General features: G+C 35.8%; 1 protein-coding gene and 1 non-coding gene across 2 annotated transcripts in view; one reads left to right on the forward strand and one right to left on the reverse strand.

Annotated features, from left to right (window-relative positions):
- Window positions 1-3,818, reverse strand: part of Smp_000970 (hypothetical protein) — a gene marked incomplete at both ends in the record, with an annotated part of 22,647 nt that extends 18,829 nt beyond the window's left edge. The window contains one exon of the mRNA XM_018795203.1: window positions 3,744-3,818. Within this exon, the coding sequence (XP_018649539.1) occupies window positions 3,744-3,818 (75 nt within the window). The remainder of the gene's footprint in view (window positions 1-3,743) is intronic.
- Window positions 3,819-13,795: 9,977 nt separating this feature from the next.
- On the forward strand, window positions 13,796-13,862 carry Smp_tRNA_01246_Gln_TTG.1.1. Its single transcript has one exon. It is a non-coding gene (tRNA).
- Window positions 13,863-25,656: the final 11,794 nt, after the last annotated feature.

Below are 25,656 nucleotides of genomic sequence, written 5' to 3' on the forward strand. Positions count from 1 at the left end.
TAGACGTTTTAAACGCTCATCGTTAGCGGAGTTAGACAAGACTCTTCCGCTAATTCCATCCCCACACGATCGGACACGTTCAAGTGAGTCATTCTAGTCTGTTAGTGTATTTCCCCGTCTCAAATAGACGCGCATAAGCTACAAAGTTATATTCGGAACACGTCAACTCGATTATTTTCACATGACGAACTGTCTTCTATTTGTCTAATATATGACTTATGTGGTTGTAAAAAGCATACATCAAAGAATATTACATTTCATGTTATCTATCATCAAATTAATACTATAACTAACCAATTAAAATATTTTCATAGTTGAAAACGTGAGTCAATTGAAGCTAGACCACTAGGGAAAACCTAGAAGTACTGGACGGCTGTTTCGTCCTATTGTGGGACTCCTCAGCAGTGCGCCGTCCAGTGCTTCCAGGTTTGCCCTGGTGGTCTAGCTTCAGTGGACTCACGCTTTCAACTATGAAAATACTGAAATCTCCACAAAAAACCCCTTCTGATAAAAATACTTTCAGTCTTTTGTTTTTCTTTAACTGGTACTTATCAGAGGGTTAAATTCATTTAGTATTGTTTGTTTGAATCTTCCCATCGATGTGTTAGGATTGCAACTGATCAGTCTCTAATTGGCATATGTGCATACTGTGCGTATTGCCTCGATATAGCTTTAATTCACAAGCATGGTAAGCAATGATGGATAGATGGCTAGCAATGGAATCCAGTTTGACGAGCGTTTCGTCCTATCAGAGGGTTTTGTTGTTGACTTTGGTTTTTCTTTAAATAATAAAAACAAATGATTGTCTTCTTCGTATTTTCAATCGTCTACCATAACATTATGATTTCTCCTTCCATTTTCTAGGTGGTTTTTTTTTGTGATGTTGACTTTTTTCGAACCGTTTATAGATAGTATAGCTTTAACTATGTGTGTATATGATGTATGTATGTATGTATGTATATATGCTCCCCTTATAATCATTCGGTACATAGTATGTATGTATGTATGTATGTGTGTTTGTTACTATCTATCTCTACCTTGCCTAGTAGTACCGTTTTAACCCTCCCCCCCTCTATTCGTCAGTTCTTTTGGGTCATTACCTTATTAGTAGTAGTAGTAGTATATATATAGGCTTGTTATTCTATATTTAGCTATAGACTGGTTTTATGATTTTATGTTAGTAGTGTGGGTATAGTTTCTCTGCCCATTCTCTCACTCTTTTCCGATTTATAAAATAGTAGTAGGGCAAAAGGATTATGATCAGCCCTATCCACTTAGAATGATTCGAAAACACACAACAGAAATGGTAAGCAAAGATGGATAGTAGCTAGCAGTGTTTTGAAACCTATGGGTTAATCGAGAGAAAGACAGTCTAGAGAGAGAGAGATGACAATGTGTAGGCTGAGAAGGATATTTGTGGTAGGATAGAAAAAGGGATGGAGAAATGTGGAGACAGGGTCTATACGAAAAGAGCCTGACCTTTTTTTTATTGATATAAATCCAATAATATGCATTGACTTGTATAGAAAAAAAAAATGAATTAATGGGCATGTACGGTTGAAATAAAAACGCGTTAATAATAAAGATGTCTTCAGTCTTCAGTAATAAGGATAGTAGGTTGATGAACCTGTGTTAATCGTGACAGATTGCCTTCCAGTGAAGATCCAGCTTCTCCTTGAAAATGTTCACTGATGGGGCTGATACCACTTGTTCGGGTTAGGCGTTCCAGTCATTGACCATTCGATGTGAATTAACTAGTTTCAAAATTACTTATGACAGTTTAAGTAGTTTATAAGGGATAATAGTTACTTGATTGAAATCCTATCATTTTAACAACTATGAGATATTCTAAGCAAAGATGGATAGTGGCTAGCAGTGGAATCCAGCAAGCGCGTTTTGTCCTATTTGAGACTCGTCTGCTAGATGTACTTGCATCTCAGAGTTGAAGTTCACTTTGGGACTCGAACCCAGTACCTTTCGCTTCAAACGCCATCGCTTTATGATATTCTTTTAGAAATTTACTAATAATCCATGAGTGATGGAGTAAAATCATATTACCTATAGAATTCCGTCTCCGGTGATGAAACGTTGTGAAGTATGGAGTCATGACTTCACATATGCATCAGATCCTCCTTAATTAACAATGATATTGTCCAAGTACGTAAAACTTTCCACCTCTTCCAGAGCGTCTCCATCAATTATCATTGGGTTGGTCCTGTCAGTGTTGTATTTAGGGTTGCTGCTTCTTCCCTTGTGTATGTTGAGACCTACTGATACAGAGTCTGCTTCTACACTGGTTGTCTTCACCTGAATTGATTAGTGTGTATGAGATAGAAGAACTGGGTGATTTGCGAAGTTTAAATCGTCTAGTTGCATCCAAGCCGTCTACTGTATTTCATGCTTCCCCTGAGATGTAGAAGTCATCAAATACGAATATCTCCATCCTCCTCAATTTTTTTCAACTTTTTTTTTAATATTCGAAAACTGATAACAAGTTTTGAAAAAATAAACTTTTTAAAATGACTAAAAACTGATCGCTTTCAGCAGAAAGATGAATTCGTAATTGGCAGTTAATCCTGTATTGTTTTATACAAATGAATAAGTTGCAAACAGGTATGCGTTCGTGTTGCTATGTGGCTATAATTCCGAGTGGTTAATATTTTAACAGACATATTTCATAGAATCATTTACATGCTGCTAATGATTGTTAAAGAACCTTTGATAGCCGATTATAGTCGTAGTTGATTGGTTAGTTCTATCGATTAAATTAATTATTTAAGTTGAAATACTAATCAACAAGGATATGAAGCAACGAATGCTCATAGCAACTGACTAACATAGGCGACGTTAAAAATGAAAAATAATAAGTATAGAGTGCAATCAAAAAATATCATAATGATAGATTGCGTTATTCAAAGTCTTGCTCACCAGTGTAGACCATCAACGTTTAATGATCCATGTCGAATGATTGGAGGCCTACTCAAGTTAGACGGGGACGGTGTAACGAACAAGCTAACTTCAAAGTTACACCTCGCGATCAGCACCTTACGTGGATTCCCCCCCCATCGGCGTACCAAGGCACCATGGATGCTCTGAATACTGTACAACACAAGAGACGTTATTATAGGAATATATTAGTTAAAGTAGATACAAACGAAAGTAGAACCACTGCCGCATCGGCCAGTCCATGGAGTATGATTAACTGATGCGCGTTGATTGTCCTTGATCTCGACGGGGATCGATGATCTATTCGATATTCAGTGACCTAACTGTCCGATGATTTGTCTAGGGTTCAGTGACATTTCACTGGCCCTACAGTAAGTAAGTAAGTAAGTAAGTACAATACAAATATGATCATCTGAGATACTACATTAAACGAGTATTTATTACGTCGATTTAGTCAATAACAAAATCACCAAGAGAACCTTTCATGTTTGTTTCAACAGAATACTATTACCAATCTTCTTCTTCTTATTACGACTATGTTTTCTGTGATTTTTTGTATCATGTGACAGTTTCAACTTCAATTTTTTCTTTTTTCAAATTAGAAATTTCATCCTTTACCGATGATTACTTTGTTTGTTTGTTTGTTTGTGTAGGTGGCGCCAATTTTCTGATTCAAAATTACATAACTTAAAAAAAAATAATAGTAATACTGTTTATCTACTACTATTTTAAGTAGTCCTATTATACTCATCATTGTGATGAATAATGTGAAATTGTATAGAGTATAGTATACTAACCGTTTTCAAGAAGGTTTCATTATAAACAAAATTTGGAATTTTTTTTTTGTCAAATGTAAGTAACAACATGACCATTATTATTGTCTTCTTAACTTAGAGTAATGCACAAATTGTATTTCAGTATTAGTAATAATGATGACATATAAAATTGTTAAACTCTCCACAAACTCCCTTGCAATAATAATCATATGCTCACTAGTGATTGGCTTCAAGAGGTATTTCATGGAGTTCTAGTGAGATGCAGTGATCAGTGGAGTTCAACTGGGTCTGTTCTGAGATAGTAACTCACTGAAAACAGTGATGGACGGTGGCGCAATTTTATGGATTGGTTGAAGTTAGACAAAGTGGTCTAGACGTTAAGCGCTCGCGCGCGAGACTGATAGGTCCTGGGTTGGAATCTCGCGAGCTGGGATCGTGGATGAACACTGCTGAAGAGTCCCACAATAGGACGAAACGACCATCCAATGCTTCCAGGTTTTCAATGGTGGTCTAGCTTTAATCGACTCATAAATTCAACTATATAAAATTATTAAAATCTCCACAAAACCCCTTCTGATAAACATTCAACATTCATCGTTTCTATATGAATAGTTTTATCTAAATTTATCGTACTTATTAACATTATAATTTTAATCTAACTTCAAGGGAATTCAAATACCACTGTCCATGAGATCAAAGGTCCTGGGTTCGGTCAGTTGAGTTAGCGTCGTCGATGAGCGCTCCTGAGGTGTTCCAAAGTAGGTCGAGACAGCTGTTCAGTGCTTTCTAGGTTTCATCAGTTGTCTGACTAAAATCAGTCTATGATGTAAATCATATTTTATTTTTCACAATCCAAATCATAGACTGATTAAGCTAGGACACCATCGGGAACCTGGAAGGACTGGAGGTCTATTTCCTTGTGGCATGAGACTCCTCAGTAGTGCGCATCAATAACGTCTTATGCGGGAATCGAACCTAGAACTTTCGATATCAGAAACGAACCCTTAACCTTTAGATCACTGAGTCATCATTTAACGGTTTTAATGTCTATCTTCAAGCAATCCATGATTTTGAACTGTGAAAATACTAGAATCTCCACAAATCCAGTATACTAATATTTTATTTTGTAAAGAATTCTAAATTTTACAAACTATTAGAGACTGACCAGTTGCAGTCCTAAAAACATCAATGGGAAGATCCAAACAAACAATACTAAGTAAATTTCAACTTCACCCGATTGCACAAGCAGGTGGCTATCAGGACTCAGTGGCCGGGTGGATAACGCGATGGCGTTTGAAGCGAATGGGGTACTGGGTTCGAGTCCCAGAGTGAACATCGGATCTGAGATGCAGGTACATCCAGCGGAACGCGCGTCCTGGATTCCACTGTTAACCACTATCCATCTTTGCTTTACAAACTATAACTTTAATCAGTTGTATTTACTGTTGGAGATAACATGACATCTGTTGTGCAAGATATGCATCGGTAGATCGGTAGTATTGTACAAATTGAAAATTCACAGTTCAGTCAGATATTATGTGTTCTTCAAGATATATAGTTTAGCTGAAAAGCTTACTGTTGTGAATTTAACTCTTATACACCCAATTACTAACATCAAGAAATTGTTGAGTTCACCAAATGTGAGTTTACTTTATGCCAATTACATTGGTGACCTTTCCTTAAATTGTTCGGTCCACCAGTTGTACTGACGTTTATTGATCGATAATAATCCTTTCTGTTTACAACCTAATCACAGGTGTCTTCGAAGCATTGCTCGTATATCTTGGGACCACCGAGTAAGTAATGCAGTTATTAGGAACGACAAATCGATTGATGAAGTAGTGAAACTTTATCAGTTGAGATGGCTGGGACACGTGTTACGTATGCCCAACGACCGACTGCCCCGACGTGCAATGTTTTATGGCGTAAGAGTAGGTTGGAAGGAAGCTAGGGGCGGTTACACGAAAATGTGGCACAAATCCATGAAGTCACTGACAAGTTGACTGAGTCATGTTGGTAGGTGTAGACTACCTGGTTGGGAATAGCATCTTCAAACCCTAATGTTTCGGATTACTGTTTATACTCTTACTACTTCTACCACTATGGGATTTGAATCGACAACTGCATCTCTGTGCTAATGTGGTATGGCAACACGAACTGATGTACGTACGTACGAAGTTCTACGTTGTGACTGACTGACTGACAACCTGACTATTCAGAACACAAAAATAGCGGTTAAATTATATCCTTTATTTGATAGCTCAAAGATATCATTCACCGGACCACAATACATGATAAATAACGTGTCACTATCTGTGGTTAATTAGGTCATTTTCGGTACACTGAATTGACTAATAGGTACGTAATGTATTAATGGTAATTTATAATCAATAAAATGTATAACAACAGCTAATGAGTTCAGCATAACAATATGATAAACCAAATATTGAATAAATACATGATAAAGATATGGTGCTTCATCCTTGAATAGTCCTAAAAGTTCTATCCTTCCACTTATTCGCGCATGTCTACATTGTCGTCCTGGACCACAGTACCACCTACTAATAAGATTTATGGAGAAGTGTTGTTTTAATCAATTAGAGGTGTAAATATCGCTTGATAATAGGCATTAGTTCCCAAATAGTGATTTGTGATTTGCTCTCATATGGCCACGCGTACGTAGCCTCTGCCAGAGAAGTCCTACTCAGTACCTTCTCATGGCATTACTGATGTTTACAAAATTGAGAGGACGAAAAGCGAATGTTCGACGCTTTAACTGGATTGGTGGATACGGAGAATCGACCTAGGAGAGTTGGAAAACTCTGATTCCAAACTAATGGTGCACATGGGCTCCAGTATCCTGCTGAGGGAACAAATTGTGCATGAATCAATCGTTGGTCACTGGCTACCATGGGACTGCATCTCCTCACAATGCTCAACTACCTTGTGGATCGGAACTTTAGGTCAAAGGTTCCGGGTGTGGCATCCTAAGAAAACCACCTACTTCAGTTCGGGCACCTGAGCAGTATCATAGCCCTCACACAAATCAAATGAGATTTATGTGGCGCATATATATCTGGTGCTCCTTTGTACCAATATTTATGTGTTTAAATAAATAAATAAAGCTAACCATGAAATCCACGACTCGTGTTTCATCCTATTTGGAACTCATCAGCTTAATATACCTTCATCACAGAGTTGATGTTCACTCATGGGACTTGAACTCAGTATCATTCACTTCAAACACCATCATATCATTTACTTAGCTACTGAGTCCTAATAGCTACCTACTTGTTTGTTCAATGAAGTTAAGTTTATAATTCATTTGATTCAATGAATGATCCAATTGATCATTGAAATAATCTTGATCTTGATCCTAATAACACCTTTCTTTGTTTGTTTGTTTATTTTGCTTGTTTTTCATCATTAAAATCATAATTCTTATTAGAATTAAAGATTGTTGACCTAATTTAATCTTTTTTCTTTTTCATTCTGATTGATAGATTTCTCTTTTATCAACTTTATTGATTATAATGAAATTTATTGATCTGGATTTGACCTTAAATGTTACCTTTTTTTTGTTTGTTTTTTTTTCTTGGATTTTCTCTATTTTTTCGATTTTTGTTTAATCATAATAGTCTAGAAAATTACGTTTACTCTTACTTACTTACGCCTGTTACTCCCAATGGAGCATAGACCTCCGACCATCATTCTCCAACCCACTCACTCTGCCATACGCCTTCCTTTCTAGTTCTATCCAGTTTTTGTTCATTCTTCTGATGTCTGTCTCCATTTCTCGGCATAATGTGTTATTGGTCTTCATCTTCTCCTTTGGCCTTCAGAATTCCATGTGAGGGAGGGCTTGTCTTGTGACGCAGTTGGGTGATTTCCTCAATGTGTGTCCTATCCACTTCCAACGCTTCTTCTTGATTTCTTCCTCCGCTGGATGGAATCTGGTTTGTTCTCTCTGACGATTATTTAATATATTGAAGAGGTAAATGAATTTCCAATGAAATAACTTATTAAGCAATTATAATTTGGTGTTGATCTAACTCCTTTTAACGGAATTGTCTGGAAGGGAATTTTTTTTTTTTTTTTGGAATCATTCATGTGAGTTGCTTCTCCTATCATGTAAATAACTAGCCTAATTGTTTCACATTCATCTATGGTACTCCTTTTTATCTATTATCATTTTATTTGTATGTTGTTCAGGTACATTATTTAGAAAAGGTTCGAATCTCGCGAGACGGGATCATGGATGCGTACTACTGACGAGTCCTACGATGGGACAAAACAGCCGTCCAGTGCTTCCAGGTTTTCCATGGTGGTCTAGCTTCAATGGACTTATGATCTCAACCATATAAAATAATAGTATAGATCAGTACTGTTGTATCAAATCATCTTTAAAGATTTCATTTGATCAAGTTGTATGATCGTATTTCTTGTGAAATGATTTATTAAAAATAGTAACTCACTCTAGAATAGAATACTTACTTACTTACTTACGCCTGTTACTCCCAATGGAGCATAGGCCGCCGACCAGAGTATTTTTTCTGGTTAGCGTTTTTCTAGCGAGTTGGTTTTCTACGGGATGGGGTCGCTAACCCCATACCCAACCCTCCTCCTTTACCCGGGCTTGAGACAGGGAGTGGCCCCCGGAGGAGCTACAGGCGGAGTTACCCTGGAATAGAATGATGTTTAATAATAATAATAATAATAATAATAATAATGGAAAAAAGTGGAGGCTATATAGTCTGAAGTTCTTCCATGTTCATGACTGAAACTGATATCACGTTACAGTATATCACTGTCATTAATTGTTTACATCAATGATATTACTGAAAGGATGTTACGTAATAATCGGTTAATGAAAAATCTTAAGGTTATAATAATGATTAATTAGTAGTTGTGAAAGATAATTAGAAAGGAATAGGAAAGTAACAATAGATTATAGAAGACAGACAATGATAGAATGAAGATTAGGCTTGACTTAATAATTATCAGAAGGGACTTTTGTGAAGATTTAGTATTTTCATAGTTGAAAGCGTGAGTCAATTGAAGCTAGACCACCAGGGAAAACCTGGAAACACTGGACAGCTGTTTCGTTCTAATGTGGGACTCCTCAGCAGTTCGCATCTACGACCTCGCCTCGCGAGATTCGAACCCAGGACCTACCAGTCTTGCGCAATAGCACTTAACCAATTACATTCATTTTGAGTTGATTCTTTTGACTATATAAATGATTTCAAAGAAGTATTCTGATGAACTAGAGTGGTTAGAATTAACTAGATGTTGTAAGGTTGAGCTTTAGATTGACTTTTGTAGTTCTTTACATAATCTGACAGGATAATGTATGGAAATGTATTTCGAAAGAGTAGACTGTGTGCGACTAAGATAACCTGTTCCACAGGAGCAAGATGAATATTGATTTGGATCAAAGTGGTAGGTTGTCTTTTATACAACTATGTTCTTCTATTCTAATTTTATACTACGGATTTTATAGACAACACTCATCTCATATCGACGTGAAAGGTTTGAAGATTGTGGGTTAGAATAACATAGTTGTTTTTATTTGGATGTTTCTGTGGAGGGTGTATAGTCTGAAGCTCTTCCATGTTCATCACGGAAACGGAGATCACGTTGCAGTATAAACTCACTGAAATTGTGTTTGGCGAACTATGAGATTCAGAATTGATAAGTTAAGAGTAACCTGTCTATTATGGGATTTTAGGCTCCTTGATTTGTTATAGGGTGGGAAAGTATTAGGACATCACACACCAATGTTCACATGTCATTCTCAATGTCGAAAGTTATCAGGAATTTATAGACGAAACGCAGTATCAGAAGGAATCGATTATGTACATAAGGTCTCAGATCTTATGTTAGTGTTAGGATCAGATAGACAATCGTATGTAAAGCTATTGCATATGTATATTCTAGTGTGGTTAGATAATTAGACCGTACTATTCATCTACATAGTTGGTTTGATATACCATAGAAAGTATTTCATAACTGAATCATTCTGAACAAGACAATGATTCGATATCAATTGGTATCTTGAGTGGGGACTTTGGAGGAGTTTCAAGTTTAGAACAAGATATTTGTCCATTACTATCTGATTTTCAAAGGTCCTCTAAGTGATTTCACTTCTGGATGCGTACTGCTAAGGAGCCCCACAATAGGACGAAACGGTCGTCCAGTGCTTTCAGGTTTTCCATGTTGGTCTAGCTTCAATTGACTCATGATTTCAACTATAGAAAATATTTTTGTTGAAAATTCTGTTTTTTTGTTAAACATATCTTTCCGGAAAAGGATATTATTTATATTATTCTGTATATTCATTTTGATGGGGTTGCTTTTTTTACATGAGATTCATTTCATTTGGTTTAAGAAAACAACTAGACTTTATTCATGTCATGAGGAAACTATCCTTTTATCGGGTACGAGTCCCAGAGTGGACATCAACTCTGAGATGCAGGTACATCCAGCTGATGAGTCCCAAATAGGACGAAACGCGCGTCCTGAATTCTACTGCTATTCACTATCCATCTTTGCTTATAAAGCTTGGGACTTCAGGCAATATCGAGACAGTCCACATAGGATGCACATATGCCAATAAGAGACTGATCAATTGAAGTTCAAAATAACAATGGGAAGATACAAGTAAGCAACAACAAATGAATATCCTTTTATTGATTTTGATAAACTACTGATTGTAATACTACGATTAACAAGATGTTAATAGAGTTGTTTGGATGGTGATTTGTTCTAATTGAGCACTGTTTGTTAACCAATATCATACTGTCTAGTCTTTGATGGTGATTAGATTCTATCGAATAAACTGTAGTGTAACCATTCACCTTAATGGTTTGATATCCTTTATTTATTTTTATGTGATTTTATATGACTGAAGATAGTCCACAAGAAGTACCTAATCTAGGTTGCTTGTTAGTTTGTACTCTCTAGGATGGTGTATGTGTATAGAATTCTTAGGAATAATGATACTCAAGGTGGGATTCAAACTCATATTAGCATATACCTTATTTAGGTCTGCCTATATTTCTTATAGAATTTTCAGGGGTTTCATAGTTATTGATATAATCAGTGTTCTAAGATGGATCCAATAACTCTTCCGATCAGGATTTTGACCATTTCTGCTAAATTAATTTGGCCGTATAAAGATTATGGTTAACGATCAATATTTGTTTTTCACAACAACCAGTGCTTAGACTGAATATTCGTTCAAATTACAAATCTGTTACATACACCATTGATCAATTTTTCAGCTTAATTTCAGTCACTGACGTCGACAGATATAAGTAGCACGTATCATTAATCGAAAGTGAAATGTCTGGAAGCAGAAGGTTAAGAAGATCAAAGAAAAGAGAACGTGAACAACGAATGATTGGTGCGCAAAGGAAGGAACGGTCAAGTTTGAAACAATTGGTTGACATTTTGCAAATGAAGTATTTACTGTATGGCTCTTAGATTTTATATTCAAATACATTCCATTGGCCTCACTTGTGTTCTCGTTCATCACACTTTATGTTAACAGTTGCCTATCAAGATGATATCTCTTTGTGCCGAAATGTAGATGGTGTTTCATACTTGAAGATGAGCAGTTAAAAACCATATCTTATCGGAATTTCGTTCCTGAGTATCTTGGACCTCAGGGTAGGAGTTTCGTATGTGTATAATATGAGTTTTAGTCTAAATCATTCTATGAATGAGCTTTTAAAGTAACTTTCAGGAAATAATAAAGTAGAATCCTTTGGTTATAATCAAATTTTACAAGTCATCAAATGTGGAAGAAGATAGAATGTATAATTAAAAGGTGATTTATTGAATAAGTCTGAAGTTACATGTCAGAAATTAGTACGGTAACTTCAAGAATCCTTACACTGGCCAACATTTTATCAACCGGGATTTCCATCCTGTCAGTTATAAGTGAATTATTTCAAATGAATGTCTAAAACTAAGCAACCGTAGGTTCACTACAACTCTCGGACTTTGAATTTATTTTGATCAAGAGAATTGTGCATCAACAACTGATCACTTAAAAATATTTTTTGTTTTGAATGGGTTGATCAAGCTAAATACTTTAAATATATTATACTACTTTAAAGAATTAAGTAGTTTAAATTATTTGTGTAAATGTGATTTATCGTTATGTTATGGATTCACGAATTTATTTTTATTCTAGATAGTAAACTTGTGTTGTTAAGTAGCTTTGATTGCTCAACATCATTTTAATAAAACTTATTTAAACAAATCATAAAAAAATTATAGCAATTGCACATATAAATAAAGTTGAGTCGATAATTATGTTGTCTAATCTGTGATAAATTATTTCCAGTAGGGACCGGAGTCAGACAAGGCTGTTTACTCTCCCCCTTCCTCTTTTTTCTGGTGATTGACTGGATTATGAAGACTTCGACATCTGAGGGGAAACACGGAACACAATCGACATCTCAGAATCAATTAGATGATTTGGACTTCGCTGATGACCTAGCCTTCCTCTCTCATACACACGAATAAATACAGATGAAGACAGCAAATGTAGCAGCAGCCTCTGCATCAATAGGCCTCAACATACACAAAGGAAAAAGCAAGATTCTCAAATGCAACACGGAGAACACCAACCCAATCACATTTGATGGCGAAACTCTGGAAGAGGTGGAAACATTCACGTACCTGGAAAGCACCATTGAGAAACAAGGAGGATCGGATGCAGATGTGAATGCGAGGATTGGCAAAGCAAGGCAGCATTCCTAGAATTGAGGAACATATGGAACTCAAAACAATTGTCAACTAACTTCAAAGTGAGAATCTTCAATACGAAGCTAGACCCCCAAAGAAAACCTGAAAACACTGAACGATCGTTTTGTCCTAGTATGGGACTCAGCAGTGTGCATCTACGGTTTGAGTCTAGTAAGCGGGATCGTGGATTGACTCATGAATTCAACTATTATATTTTTGATAGCCATGAAAAATTTCTGTTTTACGTTCATTTAAATCGTATATATTAAGAAAACATGACTTAAACGTTTTTAAACAATGATTATCTATCATTCTGATCCATCCGTAAATGTTTACAATCAGTCATGATACTGTAATATCCCTATTTTAATCATTGAATGGATTCACTGTATGTATTCTATGGTAGTTTGACTTGTTCTTTCAAGGGTGAGAGTATATATGTGTTGTGAATTTAAGCCCGGCTTTTTATCACGTGATTTATTCACCAGTCGAAATACGACTTTTCCAATCTTAACACTGAGCCAAAACAACGACGTTCGACCGGTATGAGTAGTCTAGCGTCCTTATTAGTCCCTTGTCCGCCTAGACCTTCCAATTGAGTTCAGAACACCAATAACATCAATCACTATGTGAATCATTTGTTTCAAGCATATTTGGTTTATATAATAGACAAACAGACCACATCACACTATCAAATAAAAAATAATATTTGTACAAACTCAAGCCAAATGTGGCTGTGAACGTGGGAGACAGTAATCAGTAAACTGAGTATAATTTAGGAACAGTAAATCGTATAATAATAATCCATCGAAATGAAGCTCGTAGTAAGATGAATATAAATAGACACAATCTAATTACTCAATAATTAAGCAATAAGAATATATATAGAATAATTGTCCATTGGCCCAGGACAGAGTTGGATGGAGAATGCTGGGGAGCGGCCTATGCTCCTCGACGAGGGGTAACAGGAGTAAGTAAGTAAGTAAGTAACCAACTAACTAACTAAGTGAGTGAGGAAGGAAGGAAGGAAGGAAGTAATCGTCCATTAATAGATCTCAGAAGCCACCCATACTTGAATCTTTACTAGGATATAACAATATGAACTAACGTGATGGAACTTTTTGAATATCATAGTAATTATCTTTGTTATAGATCTTAATTATCTTATGAAAGTGTCTAATTATTCCTAACTGACAAATACAACAAAAAGACCCAGAAGTTTGAATAGGACTCATTAATTAGTATTTTATATAAAGTAGAAAATAGAGGTGTAGTTCAATTGATTGAAAAGTAACTTGTTCAGCTATCAGGACTCAATGGCCGAGTGGATGACGCGATGGCGTTTGAAGCGAAAGGTACTGGGTTCGAGTCCCAGAGTGAACATCAATTCTGAGATGCAGGTACATCCAGCTGACGAGTCCCGAATAGGACGAAACGTGCGTCAAACTGGATTCCACTGCTAGCCACTATCCATCTTTGCTTACCATGCTTGTTTAGATCATAGTTGAAATTATGAGTCAATGGAAGCTAGACCACCATGGAAAACCTGGAAGTACCGGATGGCCGTTTCGTCCTATAATGGGACTCCTCAGCAGATCAATCAAAAACAATTAATTGTCTAGAGAATGATTTTGAAACTTTATAAATAAAAATAGATCCATTGAATGTAAAGATCTATTAACAAGTACAAGGTCTAATCAAATAGTAGGGATTTTCAAACAATTACAATTTAATATCAGAAGGGGTTTTGCGGATATTATAGTAATTTTATAGAGTTGAGATCATGAATCAATTGAAGCTAGACCACAATGAAAAAACCTGGAAGACTTTCGTCCTACTGTGAGACTCCTCAGCAGTGCGCATCCACCCCTTCTGATATTAATCAACATATGCTCACTAGTGATTGGCTTCAAGAGTTATTTCCTCGAGTTCTAGTGATAAGCAGTGACCAGTGGAGTTCAACTAGGTCTGTCGTGAGATAGTAACTCATTGAAGACAATGGTGGACGGTTGTTCAATTTCGTGGATTGGTTGAATTTAAATATTAACACCATGGGATGCCGGCTCAGTGGTCTTCAGGTTAGGCGCTCGCGCGCCAGACTGATCGGTACTTTATTCACATCTCGCGAGGTTAGATCGTGGATGTGCACTGGATACGCCAGTTACTCCCGATGGAGCATAGGCTGCCGACCACCATTCTCCAACCCACTCACTCTCTCATGCGCCTTCCTTTCTAGTTCTATTCAATTTTTGTTCATTCTTCTCATATCTGTCTCTATTTCTCGATATAATGTGTTATAAGGTCTTCCCCTTTTCCTTTGGCCTTGAGGATTCCATATGAGGGCTCGCCTTGTGACACAGTTGCATTCTCGTTCTCTTTTTTTCAATTTTCTTAACCTTCTGCCACCAGGTATTTCACTTTTGATTGATGATACATACTACTTATATCTGTCGACATCAATAACAAACATCACAATACCAGTTATAAGGTCATGAATAAAGATGTTCCCAAAGCTAACTGATTCCTACAATCCTCTAATTAAAAAATATGACGTTTTCAAATCATATCATGTTTCAATATGAAGTTCATTATAAAGTTATCATTTTAATCTACTTTTATGAGTTAAAACAACTTTTTTTCAAAAGAAATCGTTATGTCGTACAATCCGTCATAGTCTGCTACTGATATACAAGGTTCCTATACACGATGCAAAGCTAATTATTGTAATGGGAAGAATAACAGTGAATATGAACTATTAATGACTAAAACAGAATCGAAAATATATGTACAATCATCTTTCTAAATATACATTTTTTCCCGTTAGAAATAGTAACACCTTTTGAACAAATGCTTTATGCTTCTTTCCTTAGAACACCAAGTCAAATCCTGTTCAGTAATATGAGCTTATCGTTTAACCTATGTTTTATTAGGTCACTAGACATCTAATTCGACTGAAGATTTGTATAGATTTTCTTCAATACAGTTAGGATAATACAGAAACTATATCTTCATGATATCACATAGTCATGTTGGATCTTTAATTCTTTTATTTCTCAAAAATACAAAAACAAATTAATAAACCACATGGAAAACCTGGAAGTACTGGACGGCCGTTTCGTTCTATTGTGGGACTCTTCAACTCCAATTGATTCATAATTTCAACTATAAAATTACTAAAATCTCCCCTTCTGATAATAAACCACATGTCAAATTTATTGCTTAATTCATACGTAATTTGTATCCTCGAACCAATCTACAAAACATTTACCTTATTTTTGTTGATAATTTTAACTTACTTACTTTACTTACGCCTGTTACCCCTCGTGGAAGAGCATAGGCCTCCCATCAGCATTCTCCATCCAACTCTGTCCTGTGCAATCCTTTCCAATTCTTTCCAGTTAACATTCATCCTTTTCATATCTACTTCTATTTCTCGGCGTAATGTGTTCTTTGGCCTTCCTCTTTTCCGCTTCCCTTCCGGTTTTCAAGTTAGGGCTTGCCTCATGATGCACATTGATGATTTCCTTAATGATATTTTAACTACTGAATACAATTATAAGTAGACAAAACTTTCGTAAGAAAAAAGTGTTTCGATTTTTTTGGTCTATTGATCATCATATTAGATGTTAATTTATATGTAGTTTTTCCATAAAAAAGAAAATCCTAATGTAATGAATTCTTTTGAATGTTTCGGTTCATAGCTTTGAAGTCATTAATTTATTGCTAACAATTATGACTAATTATGAATTACCTTCTTTTGTCGGTTTGAATTCGGATCATACTTTGTCTAACCCCCCTCTTCCTTTCAGTCAATATAATTGATAAATGATGAAAAAGGTTAGTGTAGAGAAAAAATAATGCCTAATGATTCTACACCATCACGATATTTTTCAAACATATTCTTATTGTTTATGCAATACATTAAACATCTGGTTACAATTCACTTAGTATTGTTTGTTTGAATCTTCCTATTGATGTTTAGGACTGCAACTGGTCAGTCTCTAATTGGCATATGTGAATACTGTGCGTATTGCCTTGATATAGTCTTAATTCACAAGCATTGTATGTGAAGGTGGATAATGGCTAGCAGTGGAATCCAGTTTGACGCGCGTTTCGTTCTATTCTGGATTCGTCAGCTGGATGTACCTGTATACCAGAGTTGATGTTCACTCTGGGACTCGAACCCAGTATCAGGACTCAGTAGCTGAGTGGATAGCGTGATGGCGTTTGCTTACTTCTGGTTACAATGTTTTACAAATTCATTAATGCATCTGGGGGATATTAAACATCCCTCTGATAAGTAAGGTCAACAATTTTAGTATTCAAAGTAAAGATGGATAGTGTTTAAAAGTGGAGTTCAGGAAAATTATTTTGTCCTATTAAGAAACTCATTAGATGGATGTACCTACATCTTAGTCTTTACATTCACTACAAGACTGAACCTAGTCACTACCTTTACGTTTTAAATGCCTAACGTAAGTTCAGAAAGACACTAACGTAAGCAACAAAGATGGATTTTATCATTTTCTTTGCGTTTGAATCTTCTCTTTGTTGATGTCAAGGACTGAATTTCAATGAACCGCTTTTGTATTATTGATTAGTATTCACGATTCCACTTCTAAACATTATCGGTATTTAACTAAGTACTTGTGACTGAATGGGATTATGGAGATGATCCACTTAGAATGTTGATATGACAAAGTGACTGATCAAGATTTAGTTTTTTTACATCAACAACTGGATGATTAGAACATTCTCATAGTTGAAAGCGTGAGTCAATTGAAGCTAGATCACCATGGAAAACCTGGAAACACTGGATGGCTGTTTCGTCCTATCGTGGGACTCCTCAGAAGTGCGCATCAGCGACCCCGCACTCGCAAGATTCGAACCCATGACCTACCAGTCTCGCTCCAGAGCACTTAACCGATAGGTTTTCCATGATGGTCTAGCTTCAATTGACTCACTCCCTTCAACTATGAAATTACTAAATCTCCACAAAACATTTACAATCAAATGTATTTTAGTTTTTTTCTATTTGTGTAGATCATGTCAAACTGCTAATTGTCTTTATTTATTCATTTCCATTGCCTGATAGTGCTGTAATTTTGATGACTAGTTTGTTGAATGTTATAGATGATTTAATCATGAAGTATTCATTGACTGTTTTGGACAATATTGTCAGTAGCATAAGACTTTAAACTTTAATAAGTCATGATAGTTTTTACAAAGAAAATGAATGCTTTGTAGATACTCCTTAGTAGTGCGCATCCACGATCCCGCCTCTCGAGATTCGAACCCAAGACTATGATCATATGCTCACTAGTGACTGACTTCAAGAGATATTTCCTGGATTTCTAATGAGAAGCAGTGACCAGTGGAGTTCAACTAGGTCTGTTGTGAGATATCAACTCACTGAAGACAATTGGTGAACGGTCGCTCAAAATCGTGGATTGGTTGAAGTTAGACATAAACACCATGGGATGCCGGCTCAGTGGTCTATCAGTTAAGCGCTCTGGCTTTGTAGATAAACCATCCACGTCACAGAATCGAATTTCATTAAAACCACCCACCTTGACTGTAGATTTCCTCATCCACACTCTAGTTTATTTGAACTGATTTCAATTAAAGTGTGATGTAGTTCAAAAGGTAAGTACAGACGTTATCTACTCAAATTTCAGCCACATGTTTTTAGTGTGTGCGAAAGTAATGTCTACCGATGCGTTACTGGATATGAGTTATTTTCAACAAAATGAATGAAGAATAAGCATCAGTAGAATCCAGGACAATCTGTATAGGATATATATATGTTAAGAAAAAAAGAAGCTATGGGCTCCCAATGTCTGAAGACGTTTTGAGAAAACAGCATCAAATAGAATTGTCTGACAAAGTTTCAGAGAAAGGAAGGTTTATACATCATATTCTGATTAGATAATTACTTATTTTTTACATATAGTTAAAATCATGAGTCAATTGAAGCTAGACTACCATGGAAAACCCAAAAGCACTGGATGGCTGTTTCGTTCTATTGTGGGACTCCTCAGCAGTGCGCATCCATGATTGAGCCTCGCGAGATTCGAACCCAGGACCTACTTATTTTGTTACTGAATCTAATATATCTTTAGAAGCTTCTAGAAGGTCAAGGTCACTTGAAACCAATAACACAAGGTTGTTTTCTGAACATAAACTAACCTTGAATCAAAGCTTTTGTTCTCACTTTTCACCTTTTTTTCCATTCCGTTCAGGTTCAAGACTAGGAGCAGTTTAGGAATATAGGAAGCGAATAGGAAGTCACTAACAACCGTTCTGTTAGAAAACATATCCAAGATTGATCGAAATTTAGGATAATTCAAACCATTAATTATAATGATACACTCAGTATACTCAATGAACAACTTAGTAACTGTTTGGATTCACTACCTCAATGAATTCCTGGGCATTTATGGAGAAATTAACAAATTCTTGTCCTATATTAACATCAACATTGAAATGTAGGCATATCCCAACCAGTGTGAAACATTCATCTTAAGATTCCCTGAAATAGCCATTATTTATCTATTCTATAAATTGTAAGCAAAGATGAATAGTGGCTAGCAAACGAATCCAGGAAGCGCGTCCCATCCTATTTGGGACTCGTCAGCTGGATGTATCTGCATCTCAGAGTTGATATTCACTCTGGAACTCGAACCCAGTACCCCATTCGCTTCAAACACCCTCGCGTTATCCACTCAGCTACTGAGTCCTGATAGCCACTCGCTTGTGCAATGGGGTGAAGTTTAAATTCACTTAGTATTGTTTGTTTAAATCTTCGCATTGGTGTTTAGGACTGCGATTGATCAGTCTCTTATTGGCATATGTGCATACTGTGCTTATTACCTCGATATAGCCTTAATTCACAAGCATTGTAAGCAAAAATGGATAGTGGCTAGCAGTGGAATCCAGGACATGCGTTTCATCTTATTTCGTGACTCGTCAGCTGCATGTACCTGCATCTCAGAGTTGATATTCACTCATGGGACTCGAATCCAGCACCCCATTCGCTTCCATCGCTATCGCGTTATCCACTCATCTACTGAGTCCTAATCGAGGCAATACGCACAGTATGCACATATTCCAATTAGAAACTGACCAGTTACAGTCCTAAAAACATCAATGGGAAGATTCAAACAAAACAATACTAAATGAATTTATTCTATAAATTGTTTACGTTTCCTTTCCCTCCCTACTCCCCCCCCTATTTCATTTCACCTTCTATTTTATCATCATTAGTTATGCTTTATTGAATTTAATGAAAGAACAAAAAAAAGATGGATGATCAAATTTCATTAAAATTTTATTCTTTATTCTTCTTGAAAAGAAAAAAAAACAAAAAAAGTTCTTTGATCCATTAAATTTTCATTTCATTTCCATCTGGGTGGGGGGAGGGGGTTTTCTTTCCCCTTTTTTTCATTATTTAAAAATGCCCTTAGGGAGTATTTTCGTCAGTTTATATATTTGGTTTATACATATATACATATGGATATACATACAAGTTTGAGTCCATTATCAACAACACAATTCATTCAGTGTTCATTTATTCATTAATGAGTCAGTAAAATTGTCATTATTATTATTATTACTACTACTACTATTACCACCATTACCATTATTACTATTACTACCATTACTATTGTTACCATTACTATTATTACCATTACTACTATTACTATTACTACTATTACTATTATTATTATTACCACTATTACTATCATTACTATTACTATTATTATTATTACTACTATTACTATCATTACTACTATTACTATTACTACTACTATTACTATTACTATTATTACTACTATCACTACTATTACTATTATTACTACCACTATTATTACTATTATTACTAGTATTAATATGACTATTATTAAATTTAAACAAGTAATACTAAGTAAATTTAAACTTCACCCCATTGCACAAGCAAGTGGCTATCAGTAGGACTCAGTAGCTAAGTGGATAACGTAATGACGTTTGAAGTGAATGGGGTACTGGGTTCGGGTTCCAGAGTGAACATCAACTCTGAGATGCAGATACATCCAGCTGACGAGTCCCAAATAGGATGGGACACGCGTCAAACTGGATTCCACTGTTAGCCATTATCTATCTTTGCTTACTATTACTATTATTACTATTATTTAATGGATTATGGAATATAAAAAGAGAAAATCTGTTTCTTTCTAAGTGTGTGTGTATTTTGATAAAAATGTGGCAAACCATTAAATGAATTAAAATTAATGAATTTTGATTTAATAAAACAAATGGGAATTCATTTCTATACTCATTAAAATGAATGATTCATTGACCATGGTAATAAGTAATAAGTAATTAAATAAAAACCACATTAAATAGACCTGATATTGTTGTTTACTTGAATCTGCCTATTGATGTTTACGACTGTAATTGATCAGTCCTAAACATCGAGTAAACCACTTACTTTACTTACTTAAGCGTGGTACTCTCAATGGAGCATAGACCGCCGACCAGCATTCTCCAACCCACTCACTCTGTCCTGGGCCTTCCTTTCTGGTTCTATCTAACTTTTATTCATTCTTCTCATGTCTATCTCCATTTGTCGGAGTAATGTGTTCTTTAGTCTTCCTCTTTTCTTTTGGCTTTCAGGATTCCATGTGAGGGCTTGTCTTGTGACTCAGTTGGGTGATTTCCTCAATGTGTGTCCTATCCACATCCAGCGCTTCTGTGGGAGACAACAAACCAGATTCCATCCAGTGGAGGTAAAGATCATGAAGAAGCGCTGTAATTGGATAGGACACAAATTGAAGAAATCACCCAACTGAGGCACAAGACAAGCCCTCACATGAAATCCTGAAGGTCAAAGGAGAAGAGGAAGACTAAAGAACACATTACGCTGACAAATGGAGACAGACATGAGGAGAATGAGCAACAACTGGATAGAACTAGAAAGGAATGCGCATGGCAGAGTTAGTGTGTTTGAGAATGCTGGTCGTCGGTCTATGCTCCATTGGAGGGTAACAGGCGTAAGTAATTAAGTAAGTAATTTTCTTTCTTCATATCTAAAAGAGGAAATAATCTTTCTTGTTCTTATATCTTCTCTTCTAAAGTTAAATTTAGAAGTGAGAAGTTCAAATCATATACATTTTATATGAATGATAGTTGTTTATTCCATAAACTAGGCGAGGTCGTGGATGCGTACTGCTGAGAAGTCCTACAATAGGACAAAACGGCCCTCCAGTGCTTCCATGTTTTCCTTGGTGGTCTAGTTTCAATTGACTCACGCTTTCAACTATGAAAAATACTGAAATCACCACAAGAAAACCACTTCAGATTACTATACCTATATCCATACACACACATAAATAAATAAGTAAACAGATAAATGAACAACAAACAAACTATAATAACATCGTAAATAAACATGTGTTGTTGTTTTGTTGTTTATTTCATTGATTGTCTCATTTGGGTTATTCACTTTTAACTTAATGTTACCCCTGATGCATTTGTAGATATACATCTATTCGATTGGATATATGGATATGTGTGTGTGTGTTTATGGGTGAGTGTGTGCGTATGAATGCCTTTCTCCATGAACATTCATCTATCAAAGAAATATGTGTGTTGAGTGTTAATGTTTTTTTCTTTTATATTTTAGTTGAGGTTTAGTTTTACAACCTTTAAAAGTTATTATCATTAACATCTTTATTATCACCATTATTGTTGTATATTTGACGATACTACTAATGATACTACTTATATTAATATTACTATTATAACTATAATGATTATTATAAATAAAATATTGTTACTTTTGATGTGAAAGATTTATGATTTCCGAAAATGTTCAATGATTTTCTTTTTCCACCCTTCCCCCCCCCAAAAAAAGATATCGCTATTAAGTTTAACTTTAATCTACTATTACTACTACCACCACACTATTGTTCTCTTCCACATGATCATCACCACCATCATCACCATCACCACCACCATCATCATCACCATCATCATCATCATCATCAGCAGCAGCAGCAGTAGCAACAGCAACAGCAACAGTAACAGTAACATTAATGGTTATGAGTAATGAAAAATTAAAAAAAAGTGAATTTATGACTGGCGTCTAAATGAGAAAAGAACAAAAAAAACGTTCCGCTTTTTTTCTTTTTAAATTTAGATTTAATAACTTTTGTTGTTTATTTATTTTCATTAGGGATAAGGCGGAAATTTAAGTTTGTGTTTTACAATATATTGAATCATATTTGTTTATTTATCAAATAATGAGATAATTGAAAAAGAAATAATAATTCCTAATGTAAGCAATGATGGATAGATGACTAACAGTGGAATCCAGTTTTGATGCACGTTTCATCCTATTTGACCTAATGACCTTAGAAATTAGACATATCCAGTCTAGGATGTCTGTATAGAAAGAGAATTATATAAATATCAATATTCATAGTAACTCAAAACTGAATAGATATGTATTATCGTAATTGTTGTATTACGGTGAAGACACAAGTACTGGTAACTCCCAGGACCTATTGATGGACTATTATTCTATATATATTCTTATTGTTTAACTATTAAGTAATTAGATTGTGTATATCTATATTCATCTTATTATAAGCTTCATTTTGATCTATGGATTATTACTATACGATTTGCTTACTTACTTACGCCTGTTACCCCTCGTGGATAAGCATAGGCCACACACCAGCATTCTCCGTTCAACCCTGTCCTGGGCAATTTTTTCCAGTTCGTTCCAGTTAACATTCATCCTTTTCATATCTGCCTCTATTTCCCGATGTAATGTGTTCTTTGGCTTTCCTCTTTTTTGCTTCTCTTCCGGATTCCAAGTTAGGGATTGAGTCGTGATGCAGTTTGGGGATTTCCTTAGTGTATGTCCGATCCACTTCCAACGTCTTTTCCTAATTTCCTCTTCAGATGTAACCTAGTTTATCCTCTCCCATAAAACGCTGTTGCTGATAGTATCCGGCCAGTGAATGTTGAGTATTTCGCGTAGACAACTGTTTATAAATACTTGTACCTTCTTGACAATGGATGTAGTACTTCTCCACGTTTCAGCTCCGTACAATAGAACTGTCTTAATGTTCGTATTGAAGATTCTCACTTTAAAGTTGGTTGACAGTTATTTTGAGTTCCATATGTTCTTCAATTGTACAAATGCTGCCCTTGCTTTGCCAATCCTTGCCTTTACATCTGCATCCGATCCTCCTAGTTTATCAATGATGCTTCCCAGGTACGTGGAACTTTCCACCTATTCCAGAGTTTCTACATCAAGTGTGACTGGGTCGGTGTTCTCCTTGTTGTATTTGACAATCTTGCTTTTTTCCTTTGTGTATGTTGAGGTCTATTGATGCAGATCCAAATCGTCTGATTGATTCTGAAATGTCCATTGTATTCCGTACTCCCCCTCAGATGTCGAAGTCTTCATAATCCAGTCAATCACCAGAAGAAAGAGGAAGAGGGGAGTAGACAGCTTTGTCTGACACCGGTCCTTACTAGAAATGCATCTGTCAGCTGTCCTCCATGCATGACTCTGCACTGTAGTCCATCGTATGAGTTCTGGATAATGTTGACAATCTTCTGAGGAACTCCATAATGTCGAAGAAGTTTCCATAATGTTCTCCTATTCACAGTGTCAAACGCCTTCTCATAGTCAATGAAGTTGATATATAATGACGAATTCTACTCAATTGATTGTTCCACGATGATCCGTAGTGCCGCACTGATGCAATGATATTATATTATCGATCTGGTGAGACACCAGTAATAACTATGTGCTGTTTTTATGTACCCTGTTAGTGATTACATACAGAACTAACTTAAATCAATAATTAGTTTGTTTAGAAAAAAGAGTAAAGTAACTGAAATATTCATAACGATTTCAAGTGATTTATAACTTTTTTTAAGGTTTTACTCTAAGTATTTTCTATCCTGAAAAACAGAATATTCCATTGAAGGCAATTCATGTATTCAAGAATAAGAGGAAACGGCCGTCCACTACTTTAGGTTTTCCATGGTGGTCTAGCTTCAATTGACTCATGATTTCAACTATATATTCAAGAGTAGTTCAGTTTTAAGTTTGAGTCCTTTATAAGGTCAAAAAATGGATTCAAAAATATTCTGTCATGGTTCTTCAGGAAAGTTTTTCTGGAACTTTCTTGTAGAGTCAACGAAATGATGAGATTGTCTGTTAGAAAATACGGTAATATTCTTTACTGTTTACCATGAGTTTTCCTTGTTTTAGTGAAACATTGTTCTATGCATTTCAAAAACTTTACAGAAAAAAAACTTATCAGAGACGTCGACTTGGGAAGTGTTCTAAAGCTGATTCATCAGATTAGTTAGAAAATTGAACGCCGAAATAAAATTTATCCTGGAGAATTGTCCTCTTGTAAAACTTCAAACATGCGGAAACTGTTTAAAGGGTTTACAGTCAGTCAGTGAAATACAACATAGAACCTGGTACGAGTGTACATCGGCTCAGGTTGACATACCTCCATCACCACAGGAAACGAAATTTTTAGGATATGAAATAAACTATTGATGACTCCAAATTGGATGTGGGTAATTTAACCAAGTATTTTATACACATAGAATCTGGTGATCCCTTTTATTCCACCAAGTTTGAGTGAAAGTTGGGTCGCAAAATTTACAGAAGATATTGTTTTCAAATGTCTCAAGTTCATTGCATTCATCAGGGTATTCATAAATCTATGATATTTTAAAATTTTTTTCCAGGGAATGTATCGATATTCTATGTTACTTCTGGACAACTCTTGTTGATGAATCTTGTTCCAATACGCTTTATAATGCATAACTGAAGCAATGAGATAGTAGTTGGAGGTAGTCGACAGGAAACCCTAGACCTAGGTTTCGTGTTACTTGGCATTCGTCAGCAAGGTGTACCTGTAATCTTGAGGGAACTGATGCTCCCTGGTAGATGCGGTCTCATGTCACCCAGCTTCAGAGTCAGTGACCTTACCACTAGGCTATCCGGGCAGCGACTGACCTCCTGTGGGACTGAGATATATTTACAATTGATTGATCACTGGGTGGTGATCAGTGTCACGTGTGTCAGGTCTACATTACAACTTGGTCGATAGGATTCGATTTACAGTAAGAAGGACCTAACATACATGAC

The sequence above is a fragment of the Schistosoma mansoni genome, chromosome 1, assembly GCF_000237925.1.
Source record: "Schistosoma mansoni strain Puerto Rico chromosome 1, complete genome".
Taxonomy (NCBI): Eukaryota; Metazoa; Platyhelminthes; class Trematoda; order Strigeidida; family Schistosomatidae; genus Schistosoma; species Schistosoma mansoni.